This window comes from Scardinius erythrophthalmus (genome assembly GCF_964197995.2).
Source record: "Scardinius erythrophthalmus genome assembly, chromosome: 21".
NCBI classification, from domain to species: domain Eukaryota; kingdom Metazoa; phylum Chordata; class Actinopteri; order Cypriniformes; family Leuciscidae; genus Scardinius; species Scardinius erythrophthalmus.
Window position 1 is genome coordinate 25,119,304 of NC_138241.1, and position 25,863 is coordinate 25,145,166.

Sequence of the window (25,863 nt, forward strand, 5' to 3'; positions counted from 1 at the left end):
AGTTTTCTTGGCGAGATGCAGTGAGGTCTACACTGAAAACCTGAGATTTGTTTCATTTTAAACCTGAAAATGAGGGCGTGCTACCTCCCGGAAATTAGTTTTTGCAGGGTGGGATGTCTTATATTGTGTATTTACCATGGTAACTACAGGTTCCATAACCTTGAAACCTTGGTCAGAAAACCAGTCAGTATCTGGTGTGACCACCATTTGCCTCACGCAGTGCAACACATCTCCTTCGCATAGAGTTGATCAGGTTGTTGACTGTGGCCTGTGGAATGTTGGTCCACTCCTCTTCAATGGCTGTGCGAAGTTGCCGGATATTGGCAGGACCTGGAACACGCTGTCGTATACGCCGATCCAGAGCATCCCAAACATGCTCAATGGGTGACATGTCCGGTGAGTATGCTGGCCATGCAAGAACTGGGATGTTTTCAGCTTCCAGGAATTGAGTACAGATCCTTGCAACATGGGGCCGTGCATTATCATGCTGCAACATGAGGTGATGGTCGTGGATGAATGGCACAACAATGGGCCTCAGGATCTCGTCACGGTATCTCTGTGCATTCAAAATGCCATCAATAAAATGCACCCGTGTTCGCTGTCTATAACATACGCCTGCCCATACCATAACCCCGCCACCATGGGCTACTCGAACCACAACGTTGACATCAGCAAACCGCTCACCCACATACACGCTGGGTCTGCCATCTGCCCTGTACAGTGAAAACTGGGATTCATCCGTGAAGAGAACACCTCTCTAAAGTGCCAGACGCCATCGAATGTGAGCATTTGCCCACTCAAGTCGTTTATGATGACGAACTGCAGTCAGGTCGAGACCCCGATGAGGACGATGAGCATATCATGCGACGATGCGAAATTTGTGGCTTTGTGCTGTGTGATAAAACTGCACATTTTAGAGTGGCCTTTTATTTTTGCCAGCCTAAGGCACACCTGTGAAATAATCATGCTGTCTAATCAGCATCTTGATATGCCACACCAGTGAGGTGGGTGGATAATCTCGGCAAAGGAGGAGTGCTCACTAAGACAGATTTAGACAGATTTGTGAACAATATTTGAGAGAAATAGGCCTTTTGTGTACATAGAAAAAGTCTTAGATCTTTGAGTTTAGCTCATGAAAAATGGGGGCAAAAACAAAAGTGTTGTGTTTATAATTTTGTTCAGAGTAGTTTTTTAATAGCCTTTCCTTATCCTGTTTATTCATAAGTGTAAATGATATTCTTACAACTTAGGTGTATGTTAAGTAAAGTGGGCATGGTGTGCTAACCATTTTTGAGAAATAAATTTGCTTGGTTCAAATTCATAAATATTTGGGTTGCAGCGTAATGACAATGGGAAAATGTGGGTCCCATGACCAAATCAGCTGAGAACCACTGGTATAGTTTATTTATATATTTTTATTTTTTATTTATTTATTTATAATGTTAGATTCCTGGTTCATTAAGGCCAAATGACATTTATACATTTAAACATGCATTTTCTGTATAGCTGCTTTGTAAGGAAATGCATTGTGAAAAGCCCTACACAAATAAATGTGAAGTCAATATTTCAAGATCACTAATCATAAGTAAATTTGTGACATTGATCATGTGATTTTGTACAGATGGTAAGATGTTCTTCCATTGAAGGTCAAGATGCTCTTTATATCATCTTAAATCATACTGGAGAACACGATCATCAGGTTTTACACAAACTTGTTGAGTTCATGAAGCTTAAGCACTGCTGACATCAATGCAAAAAGACGACAAAACAAGTACTAATTCTGAATTCAACAATGTTAATTCAACTTTGCACCCAAATAGTTTTGCTAATACTGATAATATAAACAGTAATGAAAATTTGTACTACATAAGAAAATAATGAAAAATAGAAGCATTTTCACTATCTCAGACTTTTGTATGAAACTGATAGCTCAAATGTATACTGACATGGACAAACACACAGATCAATGGCTTCCATGGCCTGTAATGGATTTTAATATGATTAGAGCAGAGTAGCTAAAGTGATGACTGGAAGAGTTGTTTTCCACCTGGATGGCTGAAAATGCTGAAACCAAAACTGACCTTCATAATCACATCTCTCCCACACTGCAGCACCCCATCAAATGGACAACACCACTATGCAACAAACACAACAAGCATGCTATACTCCCATGCACTTAGTGAGGCTAGTTAAGAGGGATTTTGAAAGCACAAATTAAATCAAATTAGTATGAATCCATACTATGATCATGCTGGACTGACAAACTACAGCTGATCACACGATGCCATCTCTAAGACTGTTGTAACCTCATATAAGCTATATAGAATAGTGTTAATGGGAAAGATTCCACTGTAAACAGTTTTCCTTTGGGGTTTGAGGAGATGATAATGCTGATGATAATGAAGAAGACTCCTCGGTTGTATGTTCCACTGCTGAGCTCTAGAGGAGGGGGCTGCCATAATTTATTATTGAGTAACTTGGCTCTCTATCCCAACCAATTAAATATTAACAAAGGCTTCAATCTGGGCTCGTCACTCTTGGGTCGATGAGGTGGCACTGAAATCTCTGTATGAGGACGGCCATGAGAGCTTCTCTGTCAACAAGTTGATGGACAATAAAAGACTAATGAAAGGCCTTTCACTTTCTGCTACTGATTGAGCCAAATGCAGCTTAAACTGGGTTACAGTCACTTTTTTAAATAAATAGGCCTTTTGTTTGACATGCTTTTACTGTTCGACTGTTTACTAAACGTCTGCTTTAATTAGATCAGATATGGGTGCAGTGCGGAGCGATTTTGCCTGGAGTGAAAAGTAGGCGTTTTGAAAGTTGAATTTCTTCCGGCACTGTTCCATCACCAAGCTGGAGAATGATGGAGAAACACAACCAGGGAATCATAGGTTTGTTTTGGAATTTAAAAAGACTTGTGATGTGAAAACAAGTTTTCACTACCGAAAACACTACCGTTTAAAAGTTTTAAGAAATTAATACTTTTATTTAGCAAGGATGTATTAAATTGACCTAAAGTGACAGTAAAGACCTTTAAATTGTAACACAATATTTCTATTTCAAGCAAATGCTGCTCTTTTGACTTTTTATTTAACAAATACTGAAAAATATCACAATTTCCACAAAAATATTAAGCAGCATAACTGTTTTTAACATTATTAAGACAAAACATTAATAAAATAAGAAATGTTTCTTGAGCATAAAATCAGCATATTAGAATGATTTCTGAAGGATCACGTAACTGGAGTAATGACTGCTGAAAATTCAGCTTTGCCATCACAGGAATAAATAACATTTTGAAGTATACTAAAATAGAAAACAGTAATTTTAAATTGTAATAATAATTTACAATGTTACAGATTTTACGGTATTTTGATCAAATAAATGTAGCAAAAGTGAGGTCTTTCAAAAACACTAAAAATATACTACTGACTTCCAATTTTTTTTATTTGGATCTACTGGGTATGGATCTATAGGTCTACTGGACAAAAAGTAATGAGAATCAAACATTGAAAATCTCATATTGGTCAACCACTGATCTGAATATTGGGGTGGATGTGTTTCCTTCAATGGAACAGGCCTGATTAGATATAAAACAGTGTTATTACATTATAAAGCAGTGAGAACTCATTAAGGGAAACAGTGTGTGTGATCACTCACGTCATAGGCTCCAGCCTTGATCTGTTGATACAGTTTGTGCTGATCCTCATCCCAGAAAGGAGGGTAACCCACCAGCAGGATATACAAGATCACACCTGCCCAGGACACATAAATTGAACTATTCAAATACTAATCCACTCTTCTTCCAAAGTAAAGAGACTGAATCACATATTTAGTACACCGATTATTCATAAAAGTGGACAAATATATGACACTACAAAAAACCAAAAGACTTTTTAAATGACGCTTTAAATAAAACAGGTGAAAATCTTACCACAGGCCCAGATATCCACTGGCTTGCCATAGGGATCCTTTCTCAGGACTTCAGGCGAGAGGTATCCAGGGGTGCCTGCAAAACCTGTAAGGCCATATTGTGATATACATACATTTAGTATCTAAAATGAACTGATTTCACTCACAAAATCTTCAACAGGCAACAACATTTCAGTTTGTATTAAACACAAAATAGTTAGTGAAAAAAAGATGTGCAGATGTGTTTATTTCTTATAAGGCTGTATAATGTGAAAAAGCATAAGAAATTCCCACAATGTTGGAAAAGCTTATTTTTATTTTGTTCACTGGGTTTGTCGTCTGTGACCTCTGACTTGGTTCAAGTGAGTAGTCTTGACTCAAAAAGAACATTAAACTCCATATTTCCCATGAGCACAGTGTAAAAACACAAGCTGGCTATTCTCCAGAGTTCTCCAGTCCCACAAGAGCCAAATATGCCAGAGAGAGCAAACACAGCAATAAGGGAAAGCTAACGCTGCTTGAAAATCAGCGAATGTTTCAATATATGTGAAACCAGTGAAATTCATTTGGTCTCTTGAATTTAATTCAATCTTGCATCAAGACGATCTACAATGGCTTCAAGCCAAATCCCTTTAAGAGATCAGGCTACCAATGAGTTGAAGGAAAAGCAAATGGGTCTTACCGAACCAGGCCTGCTGATCTCCCTGCACCTCGATTGCAAGACCAAAATCAGCCAGCTTCACAGCCGCCCCCTTCATCTTACTGGCCAATAGCAGGTTCTCTGGCTATAAGAGGACACATAAAAGAGAAAAGGGTAGGAGACAAGAAAGGAAGGAGGAATAGTGAGAAAGAAAAAAAATGAGAGAGGCGACATAGATAAGAGAGTGTGAAAGCGCAAAGGAGAACATAAAATGGGTATATCAGAACCGAAATCTCCAAATGCTGTGATTTTTACCATAAAACATAAAGGTGTAGTGTGCCATTTTTGAGGTCAAAAGTTAACTTGAGTTAAGTTGAGGCCACAGTAGCAAACATTCGTGCTCAAAAAAGGTCCACCGTCAATGTATGAAGCACAGCAAACAGAAGTCACTTTTTTTTAAACAAAGCTACTTTCTGTAGGACATTGTGGTGAATCAGCATGACCAACTTGAACCTGGTCCAAAATCTGAAGGAAAATCTCACAAGAAATTCCCAACCGGGTGGGTTCCTGTTGATATTACTGTTTTTGGCACGCAAACATTCTCTGAACAACAGTAAATGTGACTGCACCTTTACTATTCTACACAATTTCATCTAAATAACTTAAAAATAAAACACTAAAACAACATTATAGTGTACAGTATGAAAAATTAATGTGAGCCAAAAGAATTATAAAGTGCAGTCGACAGGCACTTCCTCCCATACGGCTGCTCAATTATTCTGTGCATGATAATGCTAAAGGTGATGATCAAACATAACGAGGCTGAGTTTAATCAACTGTGATCTGCATTAAAGGACATAAACGTATCCAGCATGTTCTATGAGGACAGTCTTTCATCCCCACACTGTAGGAATACTGAGATCCGGTCTCGAACTACAGAGGGAATCAAGTCAGAGACAGAAATAGTGTGCATGCTTGTATATGCGTGCGAAAAGAAGGGAGAGATTGCATGCGGTTTCTTTATCTTACTGGTGTCTGTGTGTAAAGTAGACCGATACTTATGACAGCACACCCATTGCTCTGAGCTGCATAATTCATGAAGAGACAGAGAGGGCTTGTAGTCTCATGCTACGAGAGCAGGGGTGAGCTGCTCTCTCGCCCCGCTGTCCCACACACCCCGCTGCCTCTGAATGCTGCAGACACAGGCCTGACCCAGACACAGCGCAGCCACCCTACAACAACTGCCGGAACAAGTTTTATAATGAGCTGCACACAACACACTTTCTGTGACGTCATGACATGGTGATGGCTTGTTATAATAAATATTAATTAAAGGGATAGTTCACCCAAAAATCATTTACTCACCCTTAAGTTGTTCCAAACCTGTATGAGTTTCTTCTGTTGAACGCAAAAAAAAAAGATATTTTAAAGAATGTTGGTAAGATAGCCATTGACTTCCATAGTATTTTTAGTATTATATGGGAGTCAGTTGCTACCGGCGTCAACTGTTTGATTACCAACATTCTTTAAAATATCTTCTTTTGCATTCAACAGAAGAAACTCATACAGGTTTGGAACAACTTAACGGTGAGTAAGTGATAAAAGATTTTTTGGGTGAACTATCCCTTTAAATCATACTGACAGAAGATTACTTTCCTAGATTGCCCAATGATGTAAACTAAGGAATATTCATAAGCCAAGCAAAAAAAATGTCTAAAGGTCAAAAGTTTTAAATGCTAGGCATCACATCCTCCTCCTCATTTTTGTTAAGAGCTCAAATATTTTTGAATCAGTTTTTAGCACTTGAAAATGGTATCAACATAAAAAAAGCAAACAATCAACACAGAATTACAGATAATAGATAAATTAGTAGACAATAAGTAAATAAGATAAATAAATTGCTACTTTTCTAGATAAATAGAAGGTCAACCTTACATTTGTTGGAACAACTGTTCTTTTCACTTAATTCAAGGGCACAAAAATGTGACTGATATTAACCACTGAAACGAATGGTCTGTTGGATCTGTGTGCTAGCACAGGTTAAAATTTCACAGTTTATTGGTATTTATAATGCCTAACTTAATAAAACAGGCTGTGTGATTATGAGGAATGATTACTTCAAAATGTAAGTCTGTATGCAAGTTTAGGGGCTTTATTTAAATTAAATGCATACACCTCTTTAGCTATCGTCACGTGCCAATGTGCCATAGGTTGTGCTCCTGCTCGACTGTCCCTGTTCGGTTCTTGCGTCCCTGTCATAAGATTCTCTTGTCTATCTGTGTTCAACAGTCTCTTTCGCTCTGATGAATTAGAGGAGGCAAAATGAGTCCCTACCACACACGCTCACCACCATGCCACGGTTCTGCAGCCTCTGTGACATCACACGAGTTTCCATAGCAACCGGCCTGCCTTCAGCACTCCTCTGTCTGCCTTTACTTTTAGAGGTGAACTAATATGGAAAGGGCCGGTTCAGTTGGAGGTTCTGGAGGGGTGGGGTTAGACACATTTTTGTCCACCACATGCCGCTGATCTGTGTTTCATCAGTCATTACTGTAGAAAAAAAACCCTTTCACGCAAACACATGATTTGACCTCTTACACAGACTCTACTACATATACTCGTAGGAAGATGAGAAGATACAAAAGAAAAAATTGCTGTAACCTCTGACAAGCAACAAGGAAGCACTGTTTAATATCAATCCAATATGCATCCAATATGCAATTACACATTTAAGCAACAAATCTCTCCTTCCTCTATTAAACATCCCTTTGATTGCTTTCTGCATTGTGCTTGTCATCAAATCGCCCCTCTGGATTCGCCACAGCCAACTGACCACTCTCTGATGTCAAGAAAAACAAATAACAATCAAACAGGCAAAAAAAAAAAAAAAGGCCATCCATGCTCTCCAGTGACAAGTTAGCAGCCACACAGTGTTTAATGTCACAAGCACATGTTTGAGTGTGTGCTGATGACGCCACAGTGTTGCCAAGAGGAGGAGGAGGGTTTGGATGACGCAAGCTCCAGGATTGGCACATTTCCACACTGACGGCATGACTCACCTTGAGGTCCCTGTGCACAATGTCATGCTGGTGGATGTGGCTGACGCTTTCCAGGATTTGATTGATGCAATGACTGAGAGAGAGAGAGAGAGAGAGAGAGAGAGAGAGAGAGAGAGAGAGAGAGAGAGAGAGAGAGAGAGAGAGAGAGAGAGAGAGAGAGAGAGAGAGAGAGAGAGAGAGAAAGCAGGGAGAAGGAAAAGAGGGACAGATTAGGAAAAGAAACCCAGGCATTAGTACAAGGATCTAACTCCAGATAGAAAATCAGGCACAAGACATCTAGCTGAAGAATCTGGCCTATGCGGAGAGACTGAGCTTTGTATGAACAGATAAATACTCTGATTTGTTTTATGGTTGTCAAAGCTGCCAGAGTAGCTCTCCAGGATGGGAATGAAGATACATTTACCATGTCAACCAAATGCCAAAACAGTTTTCCTGAAGCTGAATAAATAGAGCAAACACAGTAATATTGTTTTTTTTTACAATTTAAAATAATTGTTTCTATTTGACTCCAGTCTTCAGTGTCACATGATCCTTCAGAAATCATTAAAATATGCTTAAGAAACATTTTTTTTTTTATCATCATTGTTGAAAACATTTTTTTTCCAGGATTCTTTGATTAATAGAAAGTTCAAAAGAACAGCATTTATCTGAAATAGAAGGCATTTTTAACATTATACACATCCATTCAAAGGTTTGAGGTCAGTAAGATTGTTTAGGTATATACAGAAATCAGCACTTTTAATTCAGGATACATTAAGGTGATCAAAACTGACAGTAGATACATTTATTATGTTTATTATGTTATATATTTATATAGTCAATGTCTCTCCTCAGCAAAAAATCCTGAATTGTGTTTTTTTTTACCACAGTTCCCCCAAAAATATTAATAGCTTTGCCATCACAGAAATAATTTCATTTTAAAATATATTAAGATAGAAATTGTTTACTTATTAACCAAGTTACTTTAAATTGTAATAATAATACAGTTTATAATAATAATACCGTTTTATTTTATTTCTGATCTATATCAATATTTCTCTCTCACACTCTCTATAGGGCATTTGTTGCTCCGGCAGACTTGCACTGCAGATAGACATTTCAAGAAAGTGAGGCGACATAAATAAGCACCGGTGGAGCTGGAAAGAATGTTTATAAATGCAGATAGAGGAGCAGCTCATTACGGAGCTCTGAAACCTGTTCAAAAGGTCATGACCCGAGGACAGACGAAGGGTTGGGAGATGATGACATCTCTCTGAGGGAATGTTTGTTTGTTTGGAAACATACTTAAACCAAATCATTCAGAAATGTATTTTTTCATGTAAAGAGAGAGCAAAAAAGAGAGAGCTTGCAGAGAGGTTGCGGAAAGAAAGAGTTCCATTAGAAATTCCCTAAAGCTCTCTTGAGAAAGGATGGCGAGGAAGGCATTTCTTGTGTCCAAATTTGGCAAAATCTGTGGACTGCATTCCATTCCATCCCATTATGGAGGCACTTTCCAGCAAAAACTCTCTGTGTTCTCCCTTGATGCAAACTCTCAGAAGCAGTCTTCACACTGTAAGTCTGGAGAGTGCCTTCCAAAAGTAATTGGATAGTGACACTAATTTTGCTGTTCCGGCTTAGTGCTGAATATGAAGTGGATATGGACTGAAGTGCAGACAGTCAGCTTAAATTTAAGGGGATGAATTTCTATTTATATATATAAGAAATGTTTCTTGAGCACCAAATCAGCATATTAGAATGATTTCTGAAGGATCATGTGACAGTAATGACGCTGAAAATTTGCCATCACATGGAAAAATTACATTTTAAAATATATTAAAATAGAAATCAGTTACTTAACAGTAATTTTCAATTGAAATAATGTTTTTTTTAAATAATTTTTAAATAAATTGAAGTATTTTTAATTTAATAAAATGTAGCCTGGTGAGCACTTCTTTCAAAAACTTTAACAGACCCCAAACCTTTGAACAGTATTGTATATATACAGAAATATTACAACTAAACACTGATATGGTTTTAGCTGAATTTTTGAACATACCTTGCATCTGCTTCACTGTAATATTCTCTTGCGACAATGTCTTCAAACAGTTCTCCACCAGTCACACTACAGGAAGAAATACAGGCTTTATAAACAGCTCAAGGGAGGAGAACTCAAAACTATAAACTATAAAGAGCATGAGGCCTGTAGAGGAGTGTGTGGCTAATGGAGGGAAGTTTTATCACCGCGGTTTGGCACTTAGGTGTTGGGTGAGCTCTATCAGAGTCTTAATGACACAAGAGCCCTGAGAGAGGACCAAACAGATACAATCTACACACACGTATGTCTCGCTCTCACACAATGCAGTTACACAGAGGACTCTATATCTCAACAACACTTCAGACTCAGATAATCGTTCAACATGATGTCAGCATAACTCAAGCAAAGGAGTTCAATAATAAACCAAAGTATTTTAGACTATATGGTAGGGACGCACAACATGTATGTATGTATAGATATATATACTGTATATATGTTAATTTTTAATGTTATCGTTATTGGCCCGGTAAGAAAATTTAACTGATATGTTAAAGCCGATAAATAATAGTTTCTTTCAGCAGAGACACTTAAGATGTGAACTGTTCACCATGATGCTTTTGAATTGCTTGAAATAGGATTGGGATTACTTCAAAAAGGAAAATACAGTTAAGTGCAACGTGTGCAGCGCAAGTGTCATATAGGCTACATTAAATTATAATAAGAACATTATAATTGTGTGCTTGTGACATGGCCTTTAATGTTGAGACTTTTGTTTTTGTAACCTTAAACCTTTTTGGATTTATGTTTATTGGCCAATATATCGGTTATCGGGTTTCAAATATAAAGAATTATCGGTATCGACCAAAATGTTCATATCAGTGCATCCCTACTACATGGTAAAGAGAAATGGCCCTACTGGCTGGAGAAAAGAGTTTAATAGTCATACATCAATTACATTTTCCTGTAATTAACAGTTAATTACAGCCAAACAGGGCTGGAAGGAAGTGGAAAGTGCGAGTATACAGGCCTCACCTAGGATCAATCTTGTTTAACAGCAGAAGTAAGAGGGAAGATCAGAATGTCTGACTCAGATACTTACAGGTCAAAGACCAGGTAATGAAAGCCTTCTTCTGAGATACTGTCATGGAGACGCACTGTTGAGGGAAAACAGATAGAGAAAATGAGGTAAGACAGAGAAACAACATAAGCAGGATGAACAGAACAAGCTTTTATCCTTTTCTTGACCTGCCCATGAAGTCATCCTCGTTAGCTCAATTACAAAACCCAACCTTGCTGCCTAATGCCTTCTAAGGCAGCATCGTAAGTGACCCATTTGGAACGGTGCACATAGAAAGGGACTCCACAAATAAAACTCAGCATAAGACAGTGGTTCTCAACCTAAAGCATAATATTCGAAGGGCATACACCATATAAGGTAAGACATTTTCTGTATTTCTGTAATTGTTGTAATTATGACAATGTAGCTTGTTTTCAAAATTATTTTATTAACAGAAACTGGGACTATTTATATATTAAAGGGGACCTATTATGCCCCTTTTTACAAGATGTAATATAAAGCCGCATTTCCACCGCTGGAACTTTCCCCAGGAACAAGGGAATTTGTGGTGGTACTCTGTGTGTTTCTACCACAGGAACCAGGTTTCTAAATGAAGTTTCCAGGAAAAAATTCCCTACTCGCAAGGTAGTATTTTTTCAAAGTTTCAAAGACGAGGTTCAGGCTTTATTAAGATTATACGCAGAAGACGAAATTCAGCATGAACTGTAAAATTACACACAGTCCTAATCTTCAGGGTGCTTCAGACCGCAATGGAAACGCAGACAGCAACAGGTCTGGGGGGGGGGTGGGGGGTGGGAGGAGTTCCTGTGACAATTTGTTCCGGGTAATTTAAGTTAATAAACCCCATTTTAATTAACCACAATGACATAGGAGACTGTGATACACTAATAAGGATATATAACATACAAATATTGGGCGAAATGAAATTAAATATTTTTACATTTTTATTTGGCTTACTCACATTTTAATTTAACATTTTTAATTACACTGAACTACTTTAGAACTGAATGAATTATACGTTTATTTATAGACAACTTACACGTTTATTTATAGACAACATTTTCTCATGCTCGGCCAACATCTAGGATTTTTTTTTTATTTGTTGCAATGCATTATTATGGGATTGCTTTCTCTTCAAAGGATACAAGTTACATTAGAAGGCAACACTATCACATTTTTTTTCTTTGAAACAATGTGCCTTGATATATTGAGCACAATAAGACCGAGCTGTGAAAAAAGAAACACTGACTTCATGACCACTTTAAATTAAAAATAATCACAGCTGACATCATTCGTGTCAGAGGAGGTACTGAGGTTCACATTACTGAGGGAACGATGGCATTGCAAGTAAGGCAAGGAACATTTGTTATCCTGATTGAAAGTAATGAATTTGTCATCGGTAGTTACAGATTTGAAACAGTGCACCTGCCAGATCTCACACACGCAGGCATTAAGAGACCCCTTGGCTCGCTCTCATTGTGTGTGGGTCTGTGTAAATGACATCGTGCATTAATCTCAGACATGTGAGAGGTGGCTGTGCTAGAGGAGGGCAGAGAGGACAAAGCAGAATTATATTATCTCCACATTCACCCAGGATCACCCGCGGCGCTGACACAAACACACACATTCTGACAGGAGGACTGTGTTTTTTAACACAATTCAGACTCATGGTGCTGTGAACAGTGTGTGAATGGAGAGAGATTTTAACAGGTTGGCCAGAGAGAAGTGAGGTGTGGATAGAGGAGATTTGTGTTGTACTCTGATGGAGATGACACTAGTTATTGCTCTAGTACTCTAGAGCAATAAAACTTGCCCTAATACTTTTGACTTGAACTAGAGTACTGGTACTTCACTGGTCTAAAACTAAAATGGAAAAAAAGCAATAATATTACTATATTAGTCGTGTGCATTGTAGTAATGTAGCTGCTGCTGCAGATGTGTATAAAACCTATTAATATATAAAATACACAATACACTAAATACTTGGGGTCAGTCATTTTTTTTTTCCTCGAAAGAAATAAATACTCTTATTCAGCAAGTATGTATTAAATGTATGAAAGTGACAGTAAAGACATTTATAATGTTAATGTAAAAATGACTTATTTTAAATAAATGCTGTAAATTTATCCTGGTTTACACAAAAATATTAAGCAGCACAACTGTTTTCAACACTGATAATAATAGGAAATGTTTCTTGAACACCAAATCAGCATATTAGAATGATTTTTTTAAAATTGCCATCAGTGGAATAAATTACATTTAATTTTAAATTGTAATAGTATTTCACAATATCGCTGTTTTTACTGTATTTTTGATCAAATAAATGCAGCCTTGGTGAGCATAAGATACTTCTGTCAAATCATTAAAAAAACCTTATCGACCCCAAACTTTTGTGTTTTATATTACTTTATTATTATTATTAATATTATTTTTAAAAATGTATTTTGTATCTTTGTTCAGTTTATCTTTATCTGTCTATTGTTATAACCCTACACTGAACTAACCATATTGGGAGAAAAATCTGACTGATCAATAAAAGTTCCTTTTTTATTAGCATAGTTTTATGATCCCTTGATATCTGGTAATTTCACAAATCTTGACATGTTTTACGAATATCAGTACCGGACACACAAATCAAAAGCTTTTATTTTATTGGTAGGTGAGTTTTCTTTTGCTTAGCGGAAAAAGAAATTCTGCAAAAACACCAGTCTTGGGTGAATTTTCACAATCTGTTGAAGAGCTCCACAGGAATGCATTGTTCCTTTCTTACATTTTGTTGCACTGAAAACGCATGCCTGAAGACGCAGCTCTGAGTGAGATAACATGAAGAATGCATGTAGATGCATGTGGGCTGTGTGTGTGACAGAGCTTATGTCACACTATCTGCTCTAGCTATGAGTCTGTGGGCCAACGGCAGTCATGGTTTCATATCTGCTGTTTTTTGAGAAGAGGGTTTGTTAACAACAAACCCCGCTGTTGGTAACATGTACAAAGGCTGTAAGTTACCCTGCATATGTACAGTCTATGTATTCAAGAAAAAGGAAGTGGAAAAGAACGAGTTTTAGTCGTTGCTGCCATAGGCCATGTGCTCCTTGAGCATGCTCTCTCTCTCTCTCTCATATACACACTTGATTGCTCTTGAGTTTACTGGCAGTCCATGCAGAAAACATGACAATCTGATCCTTTGAGAGAGAGTGAGAGGGAGAAAGAGTAAAAAAAAAGAGAAAAAGAGAACACGAGAGAAAGAGAGTAAGGGCCATTTAAGGCGGTTTAACAGTAAAGGGTACTAAAGACAGATTTAGGCCACTGGGAATGGAAGGGAGGGAATACAGGAGAAAGAGAAAAGCGTGAGAGGAGAGATGAGATTAAGAGGGTGGGAAGAGAGACAAATCCTAGAAAGAAGAAAAATGAGGGCTACAAAAAAACACAAAAAAGGATACATGAAGCAACGATTGTGGCTACTAATGATTTATCAATGAACAATGACACACATTTCAGATTGTCCCTTACATAAAGGTATAGTATGTCTTGGAAACTTGGAAATGGTCTAATTTTATATGGCATCTCTGTCCTTTTTGGAGTTTAAATTGTTTTGGTATAAAAAGGAGCAGCTTGAACATTGTGTCTAACCTCTCATTCTTTGTTTCATGGAAGAAAATAATAACATGAATAAACACGAAGGAAAGTAAATGCTGACAAAATTGCAACTTCTGGGTGAATATTCCCTGTTAAATAATCCTGGTGTGACTCATTTAATCACGGTTAAAGGATATCTCCTCAAACAGTTCAGACCATTTTGTTTTAATCCTGTTGTATTCCTTCAAGTCTTCATAACTTCAAATTCCACAAAAGCTTGATCTTGAATTCACAAACTTTCTAACGTTCTCTTTTGCACCTGGTGATTAACTCAGTGTCCTTTATCACCATGCAGAAACATCTTACCACAGCACTCAGCTGTTCACACACACTGAAGTGAGCCTGAAGGGACGAAGCCTGAGACATTTCCATGATTTTGCATGAGCAGGAGATTTTGTCTGTGTGATCTGTCGTGTCAGCCACATCCTTTCTCATTCCATGCAAATAATCTTGTGTTGAATGTGAAGCATGTTTGTACAGTATGTCTCACTGTACATCCACTATTATCCTTGATTACTGAGGGGAGAATGGCATCAGGGCACGTTGCATGCCGGACTCGAATCTGCACCCCCTGCATTGACCATATTGAGCACAAGCATGTTGTTGAGACTCACCTATGTTGGGATGCTTGAGCAGACGGCAGATCCGAGCCTCTCTCTCCAGCTTCTGATGATCTGAGGATTAAACACAGAGAGAACAATTCAGCACATTTAACTCCTGAACCTCCACACCTGTCAGAACACAAACATTATCAGTGAAGAACCACTTACACTACTGTTGAAAAGTTTAGGGGTTTTTAATGTTCCTAAAAAAAAAAGTCTGCATGTATTTGATCAAAAATACAGTAAAAAATACAGTTTCTCACACAAATCAATTCTGTTTCTCCTTTGGCTTCAGAAGACGGATTTTTGTGATGTTTTTAAATGGTGTTTTTTGGTCATTTGGTTCACTTTCATTATATGGAAATGACCGATGTGCTCAAATCACCCTGAGATGGATATTAATCCCAGGTGTAGACAGTGTCTGTAATGCAGTCAATGCAACCGTTTAGTGACATAATTAATAGCAGGCATTCTGCCCTATTATTAGCAAGAATATAGTTAATGACTCTGGGCGAATGCAATGTGCATGAGGTAAAGATGTCCACTCTAGAAAGAAAGCGTCCAAGATTAATATAACTGCCCATCCTGAAATAACGAGCATCGATCTCTAAAAGGATATAAGGTCATAGCCTCTATGGGAAACCTTTCAAGATTTTTTTATGGCAGGGAAATCAAACAGACACACAAACAAACTGCTTCTGCAGTGTAAATACATTATATGAATACATAGGTCTTCCCAGCCTATAAACAATTATGTTACGCACCACCATTGATGGTAGAGACCTGATCATGTGATATAAAGAATAAGCCAAGAGGGTTTTGAACTCTTCACTATGTGTCAGTATGGAAAAGCAGAGCTTCTAATGCAGGGCTGTTGGGATTTGGTGTTGTGTATACTCTATCAAAACCATGTCAAGAATCTTAAATAGAGTTGTCTGCATTACGCCAGACAACACCCTAGTTGAAAAGAATGCACATGTGCACCAAACACACAGTCATCTGCAACAGCAGTGATCCACTAGTAGGAATTCAAATCATGAACTCAATGCAGGCATTCGTGCTGGGTCAGATCAGTCTCACTTAAACACTAGCACGAACAGCGCTCTTATGCATAACATATCCTTAGTCCAAGATCACACAGTACCAGGTGTGTGCTACTCGTCTAAAATGAGCCAGACCTCAAACTGTAAGAAAATATTACAAAATATAATATAGACTGAAAAAAAAGTATAGATGTCCCAGGGTGTTTATGCACTCGTGTTGCTATGTTCCTGTCGGAGGCCTTCACTAACCGCATGTGGATGTGGATCTTCTACCCAAAAAGACTTCAAATTCTCTGACAGCCCCAAAGCATGATTCTCAGAAATGACATCAGCTTCAATCTTAAAGGATCAAATATTAATCTAAAAACCATCACCACCACACTAACATCACACAGCCTTAGCACAGTACTTCTCATGAACACACACACACACACACACACACACACACACACACACACACACACACACTTGAAGTGATGATGTTTTCATCATATTTGTAGAATGCATGTGGGTGTAGGATCACGGGTGGCTTAAAGCTTTTCTGAAAAGTGCTACCTAATAAACATCCCTCTGAAAGAACGAACGGTGACCGCTGTGAGTTATGTGCGTGTGCGTTCGGTTTATGGCAGCAGATGTCTTTATTACCTAACAGAATTAATCCAGGACATTTAATATTCGACTCCCAACAGAACAGTTAATCTGATGGCTGAGCGTGAGAGACGGCCGTACAACGACTGCTGGCATGTAGAGAAAATAAACACACACATAAATTAAACACTTTGAGTATGTGTAATAAAACATTTTGTTTTTATCATTTGCTGCACCTTCCACATGCAATCTATCCACTGCATTATAAATCAAGTTTGAAGTAGAATAAACACAAATCTGATAAAGGCTTCGAGAAAGAGAAATGGCTTTGAGTGGCTCCCCTACCACCTTTTTTTCTTTCTACTCACGCTCCTCCCTTTGTGCGATCTCTCTAGTTTTCTCTTTTTATCCCATTACTGAAGAGATAAATAAATGATGTGTTGTTCAGTGACCATCTCTAAAATCCAATTGGGCTAAGTGCTGCTTTCTCACTGTGCGGTCAGGTCCATGATGTCATGGACTCTCAGAGAGAGAGAAACAGAGAGATTTGACTGCTATGAACGGTTAAACGAAACATCAACAGTTGTATAAGAGCCCTGAGATTGGATCAGCATAACCTTTGATGACAATGAGCATTCTAGACCAGCAACTGTATGGTTTAAAACAAATTCCAATAGATTCCAATAAAATTCCAAAATAAAAATAAAACTTAGTTTTCTAAAATTTTCCACAAAACAAACACAATACAATTTATATTTCTGTTTCAGCAAACGGTCAGTGAAAACAGAATTTAAAACCATTATTTGTGTGATTTTTTGGGGTCAGTAAGAATTTATGTTTTTTAAAGTTTCACCAAGCCTGCATTTATTTAAGTAAAAATATACAAAAAAATAGTAATATAGTGAAATAGTTTTTTTTTTTAAACCATCTAATAGTAACTGTTCTATAATATAATACAATAATATTGTAATATATTAATTATTTTAAAATGTATTTTATTCATGTAATGGCAAAGCTGAATTTTCAGCATTATTACTTTATTCTTTAGTCACATGATCCTTCAGAAATCATTCTGATGTGCTGATTTGCTGCTCAGAAAACATTTATTATTCTCAATGTTGAAATCAGTTGCACAGCTTAATATTTGTATGAAAATATGGTAAATCTTTTCAGGACTCTTTGATTAATATAAAAGTTCAAAAGATTTAACAGATTTATTTGGAATAGAAATCTTTTGTATCATTATGAATGTCTTTACTCTCACTTTTGCTCAATTTAACGCATCCTAGCTGAATAAAAGTATTCATTTCTTAAACAAAAAACTTGCTGACCTGAAACTTTTGAACTGTAGAGTAATAATCAGACAAAATGTCCACAAATGAATATAGGTCATTGGTCTAGCTGTAGGGTGTTTATGCCTGCCAAGCAACGTAAAAAATTACACATTCATATTGAATGTGCAGTAACATGTTCAAGATGTTTATCAGCTTTTACAACAGCACCATGGCTCATCCAATCAGAACTGTGTGTTTTTATAATGTACCATACATACCAATCCGTTTTGAAAGCACACTTGTAAGCACAGCTGGAGCCGTTTATGTATGTTTGCAGGTGCTCTTTCCAAGTTCCTTAAACAATAAAAACATCAAGTCAAATCAATATGTTTCTTTCATGTCTATCAATGGCTACAGCGAAATAACTTCTGTAAGCAAGTCAGTACAATGATGACACTTCAGCATGAGCATGAGCAGATGCATCATGGGCCGGTAACCTCAAATGCACCCTTCAGAGAGAGTGTAAATCTCTGTGGTCAAGCTCTCAGTCTAGAGAAACACATATGTAAAATAATAAGAAAAATTGCAACGGGGAAGGAAACCTGCTGCCAGATGCATTTCTGCTTTTACAGTTACAATACAAAAGAAAGTAATTGGTACCATGGTAACATATTCACTACATTGTATGCACACAAATAATCACCATATACCACTGTACAAATCGCAGTACTTTTTTTTGTAATAGGTGCCATGCAGCTTTTTTAAGTCTCATTTCTGTTCTGGATTTACTAACAGATGCTACACAGCAAAAATGAATTGGCTTAATTTAGTTTAGTTGAGTCCTACAGCTCTGAAAAACACATTGAGAAAATGTGTGCACATATGCGCAAGCTGCTCCTGCTCTCACAGATCCCAACACGTCACAGAACACGAAACTATGTAGTCAGCCCAGACTCTTGAACAGACAGTATGGTCACTCCTACACTACACATACTGGAAAAGGTGAGGGACTTTAATTAATTGTTCATTCTTCTCTCACATCTCCTCTGCACTCCAGAGAAGTGCCCTTGTTGTGGCCTTTTCACTCGTTCTGTCTGCTAGCTTTATTTTTCATCCTCTGTTGGCTCATCAACGCTGACCTTAGTGTCCTCACTGTTTACAAATCACAGGCTAACTCCAGTTGAAGACTACTGACTTTCGTCTCATTCTCCATCTCTTCCTTTCCTTTTCTGCTGCTCAGCTGTTCTTCCATGACAACAGACACACGGTGGAGTGTTATCATCATCTTGACTCATTTATCACAACCTGGCCATCTCTTTGACACGTACTGGTCCAATCTGTCCAGTCCTGCCCTTTTCCTGATGTTCTCTTGCTTCCTATTCTTTTGCTGTCTTGCAAGAACTGGCAGTTCCTTCAGGAAACGCAAATGTAGTTCAGCAGCTGCTATTCCACAATGTTCCAACCGCAGTGATTTATAAGTGTAGATATCCATGTCAGTAGTGGTCATTTAGTAGACAAAAGCACTTAGAATGTCACGTTAAGTGTTAAGTGTTTTGCTCAAGGTCATACAGTAAGTGTGGTAACTCATGGTTTGAACCAGCAACGTTTTGAATGACAAGTTCAGGCCATCTTTCTATCTAATATTGTAAAAAGGCCAAGTTCAGTTCAGATACTAATCACACTAAATATATAATAAATGTAGAGTCTACTAAATATCTATTTCAAAAGTTTGAGGACGGTACGCGTTTTTTTTTTTTTTTTAAGAAATGTATACTTTTATTGAGCAAGGCACATTAAATAGAGACAAAAATACATGTTTAATAACAATAATCATGTTACAAAAGATGTCTATTTAAAAAAATGCTGTTCTTTTGAACTTTTCATCAAAGAAATGAAAAATCACATGTATCACAGTTTCCAAAGATATTAAGCAGCAAACTGTTTTCAACATTGATACTTAAATAAAAAACAAAGAACTCCCGCACACTATCTGTACTTGCAAAAACGTAGGAAAAATATTTATTGGTCACATGTGCCTGATGAAGGTCATGAGACCGAAATGTTGCCAATGAATATTTTTCATACGTTTTTGCAAGTACAGATAGTGTGCGGGAGTTCTTTGTTTTTTATTTGACTTGACCTACCTATATGGTCTTTTTTTCCCACACACCTATCACCTGCAGGTGTGCGATGGTGTTTGCGTTCTGATCAGCATTGATAGTTAGAAATGTTTCTTATGCAGCAAATCAGCTTAGAATGATTTCTGAAGAATCACGTGACTCTGAAGACTGGAGTAATGATGCTGAAATTTCAGCTTTGCCATCACAGGATTAAATTGCATTTTAAAACGATTCAAATAGAAAACGGTGATTTTAAAATTAAATAATATTTCACAATATTACTGTTCTACTGTATTTTTTCATCAAATAAATCTAGAGATCAAGGTTGGAAATAAGACACAATTGACAGAAATTATGAAACATAAAAATGACAAACACTTATTTTATAAAATCTTACAACAACAAAAAAACAAGAAAAAACAAAAACAAACAAACATTATTCATTGTCAAGGCTTGACTGACATACTGTCAATCATCTAAATGGGAACTGGCAATGGTTGATATTATTAATCTCAAAATGGCCAAATATCAGTTGATGAATTATGAACTACCAGACAGTATTTAGATTTTCAGTCCAGCAATGACGCAGCAAGTTCTCTCTCAGCAGTGGCATCACACGCTCATACCAGACACAAAATATTGAATATTCTGGTATTTGCAATGATGTTTTGAAAGAATGCAAAGTATGAAGTCAGTGAGAGCAGAAGAGGGTGTGAGACGGTTGTTGATTTGGACAGGGTGACACTGCTCGAAGGGACAATCAGAAAGAAACAGTTTCTACCTGGAACCAGATCCAGTCTCCTCTTATTAATGCAGTGGATGCAGAATGAAACAGGTCCTGCAACAGCAGCAAAGCCCGAGGGGATGTGTGTGTGTGTGTGTGTGTGTGTGTGTTAGAGGGATGTGTGTAAATATATAAGGGAGAAAGAAAAGAAAGTAAACCTTGTGTATATGAGTGTTTTTTAATGAAACCCAGGCCCCTACGACACCTTATCGCTGGTTCAACGCAAGCGCACCGTGAGCCAAGCTGTCAGAGAGCAAATAAAAATGGTTCCAGTGAGAAGGACACTCCAGTAATGCAGGAAAGTAGCTTGGTTTGGCTCTTCAGCTCATACCAATGAAGCATCGTACTGCCAGAATAAACAACCAAAAACAGCTCTCAGTATCTTAAGCATGAGAAAACACCACATCTCAGCCTGCCCATCAAATCGAAAGCCTGCAAATACAAGACAGACAGGCAGCCTCGTCAGCCTGATGTCCACCGAGTAATGCACACTTCCAAAAACAGGCGATTGGGCCTGTTCCTTTTAAAATCAGCTTAAGGTGCTGTGGCGGGGATGTCTGATCCCTCGTCATCCTACGACTAATCTGCAGTGCAGAGTTTTCCTTAGACAACTGCAGGGGGACGTGGACGAGCACATGATTGAGTACACACACGTTCATTATAACATTATATCCTCTCCTGCCACCATGGTAACACTCACCTTCGACTTCTCTTTCCACCCCATTGAGCTCTCTTTCCACCTATATGCTTTCCTCCACATATTTCTATCATTCAATCTGTCTCAGGAGGTGTGTGTGTGGTGCTTTTTCTAGGGCTAATGGAAAAGCCAAACAGTTTATGTGCTCTTGAGGCCTACGGCCCACTTGAAAATAACTGGGTAATGTCAAACAAAAATTGTGAACAAACAAACAATTGAAGAGTTTAGATGCAAAAACCTCGAAGTGCCATCTGAAATTTTCTTCTAGAATGATCATTTTTATCAAGCTCGTTTATTTAAGTTCAGCAATTTCACTTAAATGGCAATTAATAGGTCATTTTCATTGCCATTTAAGTGAAATTACTGAACTTAAATATACGAGCTTCATAAAAATGATCATTCTAGAAGAAAATTTCAGATGGCACTTAAGAGGCTTTTGCATCTGAACTCTTCAATTGATAAAAGTGTCAAAACAGTCATTCTCTGTAATAATTCACACTCTGACTAATATCACCACAGATATATGCATGAAAATTCACATATACACACCAAACTCTACTGGCTATCACATTTGTTAGTGTGCGTGTGCATGGGAGCAAGTCCTCTCTGATTCCAGAAACTCCTCGCATCATACCGGCTGCAGCAGTTGCATGTCGCAGGACTGGGTCCAGTCAGTGTTCTCCACCGCACTGCACATGCCAGGAGACACAGCTTGTTTGACAGATGTGCTACATGTTGTTAATCTGTGATGAAATTAATTGTGAAAGACTGTGATGCATTTCTGACATCTGTTTTCTACTGAAGAGGAAGAAAAGATCTGGTCAGGAGATAAAACGTTGTAGTTGTTACCATAGCCAGCCCAGTAGCATCACATACTGACTCAACATTTTACCCCCCAAAAAAGTACATATACATATACATATATACATATATATATATATATATATATTTTTTTTTTTTTTTTTTTTTCTCCCCATAGAGACATTAGAATTAAACAAAAAAAAAATATCTGTAGCCATTTGAAATTAGAGCCAACCACTCGTGATCCAAACAAAGGTGCTACACGCATGTAGCATGAACAGTTGCTTTATAATGAAAATATAATTTCAAGATTTAAATCATAAACAGAATCTGTCTTTTAGATTTGTGAAATTATGCTACCGAAGACACACCTACACTGCTCAAAGCCGAACGAGTCGCAGCACAGATCAGCAGCAGGAGTATGCCGTGCTTATTCGTTTTGTTAAAAAAATTCTACATTTAATGTAAGCGAGTTTGTCATTGTAGTTTTGTTGTTGTGTTTTTCATTAAGAATAATTCATTTTAAAGCGAAAGTAAAATTCGCACGGCCACACAGGCATTCATAACGTTGCGTGTCCCCTGGCAGAGAGCGAGCGTTTTCAATTGAAGTCCAAAGTTTTCAACTGAAGCTCAACATCCATAGGAATGAACTGAAAATGCTCGCTCTGCTCTGCTCAGTGTGGATACGCACCGCAAGTGATTTAAAAGTGAAGCGGAAAAGAGGGAAAAACTGTGTTAAAGTCCTGTTTACATACTTCGGAATATTTCCACACAAATGATGGGACATTTTTCCCACATTTTGGGAAATGATTGCAATGCAGTTTGTGCGCAATTCCAGAATAGAGATCGGCAAAAATAAAACGAAAAAGCGCCCGGTTCAGATTTATGGTTGTCAACCGGTGAATCTCTAGTACCAATTTGTGACCAATATATTCTGTCATCATGTGCTACAGAAGACAGACAATAATACAGGTTTGTGATTAAAGGATGACAGGATGAAATTTTAAACAAAAAGCTCATCAGATGGAGACTTTGAAAAGGGAAAAAGCAACTGTAGAATCCCTACAATATTTGCTTTATCCTAGTGGTCTTGATTATCTTCTATATCATAATCATGATGATGCCACACTGATCAAAACTGCTCATTTTGCATGCCTGGTCTTGCTTCAATGACACCAATAATGCCATAGAAATATGCAGGCAGAACAGACAATTCTACTTTTGATTCAATCAATAAGGCAGGGAGTCTTTCACCTGCAGCACATTAATAAAGCACATGGGGAGCAGCAGTAGTATAAAATGGAAACTTCTTAGAATAAAAGAAAAGGACAGACTCACTACTAATTTGGCATACGCTAAGCTAAGAGAGCCAAGCATGCTTCCTCTTCCTCTGGCTTCCTCTCTCAGCTCTGTAAGTCTGCGATGGATTGGGAAAGGCCTAGTGTTGTGGAAAGGCAGAATTGTTAACTTCAGGTTAAGGTCGAAGGATGACAGCCCCGGAGATGATTCAATAACCAGAGCAAAACAAGTTTGCCAGTTTTCCAAGCATTCAAAGGCACAGCAAATTCTTTCACTCGAATGGTCCACTAGCTGTCCACCAACTGACCATTTGATTAGTGAGGTCCTAGTTTATCTAATTTTGTTTTAGCTTTAATGTTTAGACTACTTTGTTTTTCAAACGACAGCATGTTATACTTTAGCATGTTGTTAAACTGTCAGCATGGTAAACGCTCTTAGATAAGTTGCGCCTCTAAATTCATTTAAAGCAATGCCACTACAGCCATTAAAACACTTTGACAAACAACTACACCTTCTACAATAATAAACGGCAATTACTGTCTGACTTCAAATCGACTGCTGTGAACAAAGTTCTTGTTAGCATGTATAATCTGAAGGTCTTTCTTTTTTTGGGAGAACCAATCACAATGTCTCATGATGATAGTTTTGTGCTTCTTTATACGTTTCTTGGGAATCAACCTACCTTGGCTGACTACAGATTTCTCTGCATATAAAGCTGGTACTGGAGAATATATTTACTTACATTTTACTTAATTTACATGCCATGAGTATAAAGTCAGAATAAAATGACATTTTCTAAATGCATATTGATCTTATTGTGAATAATTCATCAAATGCATGTTAATCTTTTTTGACCATTTATTTTTTAATGAAACTGTCATAACTCAATCTTACGGTGAAACAACAGACTTCTCTCGTGATGTGCGCCACTAAAACCCCACCACTTACAATTGACTGCAAGCTCACATACAGATCCAATCAACATCATGCAGATAGAACCAAGTCTGTACATCACAATGCAGAAGAAAAGATCTATTGCAACATCACGACATGAACATCTGAGAAAAATATAAAATTCAGACAACCACACGACTGATCAATTATTACTGCTCTTGTACATCCCTAATGCTCATTCAAGTGGTTTCAGTTCAAAACTCTTCCCTCTGATTGATTTCAAAGTTCAATAGCATACTTTTGTGGAGAGGCATGGAATGAGAGCAGTCCAACCACCAACAGCATTGTCACCATCACACACTCTGCCATCAATCCACCCACCGAGAAGATAAAAAAAAAACCTTTCTTAACTACAAGATAAACTTCAGTCTTTTAGGAAGGCTGTGTATGTGTGCTTTGTGCAAGTTTATTGACATGCTATGATAAAAGTAAACATTCAACAAAGGACAGTAAAACTGTCAACCAGAATTGCCCTACTAATGGTCTCATGAATTTCCAATAAGGCAGCACTCACAATACACGTGTATAACCTCTGTACTGAAACTATGCTCCCCACACTCTTCCAAAAGGGAGAGAAACATCCTATGGCCAGACAGAGCAATCACCTCAAAAGCTCTTGGCAGTTATTTCCTCATTAGGTAACTGAGATTAAAATCCAAAACATCCAAAGTACACTGGCTAATGGAAACAATGTTTACAATGTATGCAAACTCACACCCTCTCAGCTCAACTCTTTCTAGGAAGAATAAGCATAGCTGCTCTGTGTTAAGTGGAGGGAGTCTGGCTTTGTACGCTGACGTGCTTCTCGTGTGTAAGTGTGAGCTTAAGCCGCGCGTCTGTCCCGCACCAGACCATCTGCTGATCCAGGGTGTCACTACATCTCTCTCCAACAGGGATTATCCTGTTACGTGATTTAGACGCCTGCAGATTCCCAGCAGTTAAAACAAAGCAGGTAGGACAAATCCCTGTGACCACTGCATGACAGCGTGAGAGAGTAAAGGATGACCTTGTTGTGAATTCACTTCCCGCTCAATTCTGTCAGGGTCAAGTGTTTACTGACTTGTTCAAAATTAAATTAACCAACTGCAGGCTTGGTGTAGCCCATCAATATTATTCTAGAGTTCTAGAAAGATAAAGTTAAAATAATTTCAGTAATGTACCATGTACAATAATGTATTTAAGTGAGGGTCAAAAATGGCCGAAATAACATCACTAATAACACAAAATGCTTGAGAATGAGGTCACTACTTGTGTGCGGAATAGCTTCAAATCTATAGCATCAAAATTATAAAAAAAAAGAAAGAGAAAGAGAGACAAGATTAAACCAGTGGTTCTCAACCCTTAGACCCAAAGGCC

General features: G+C 37.7%; 1 protein-coding gene across 10 annotated transcripts in view; it reads right to left on the bottom strand.

Moving 5' to 3' along the window:
* Positions 1–25,863, bottom strand: part of camk2g2 (calcium/calmodulin-dependent protein kinase (CaM kinase) II gamma 2) — a 61,490-nt gene that overhangs the window by 22,095 nt on the left and 13,532 nt on the right. For all 10 annotated transcript variants that reach the window (XM_081350470.1, XM_081350463.1, XM_081350467.1 and 7 more), the window contains exons 3-9: positions 14,960–15,019; positions 10,731–10,785; positions 9,653–9,718; positions 7,618–7,690; positions 4,601–4,703; positions 3,941–4,024; positions 3,667–3,761 (exon numbers count right to left, since the gene is read on the bottom strand). In XM_081350470.1, coding sequence (XP_081206596.1) covers positions 3,667–3,761; positions 3,941–4,024; positions 4,601–4,703; positions 7,618–7,690; positions 9,653–9,718; positions 10,731–10,785; positions 14,960–15,019 — 536 coding nt within the window. The remainder of the gene's footprint in view (positions 1–3,666; positions 3,762–3,940; positions 4,025–4,600; positions 4,704–7,617; positions 7,691–9,652; positions 9,719–10,730; positions 10,786–14,959; positions 15,020–25,863) is intronic.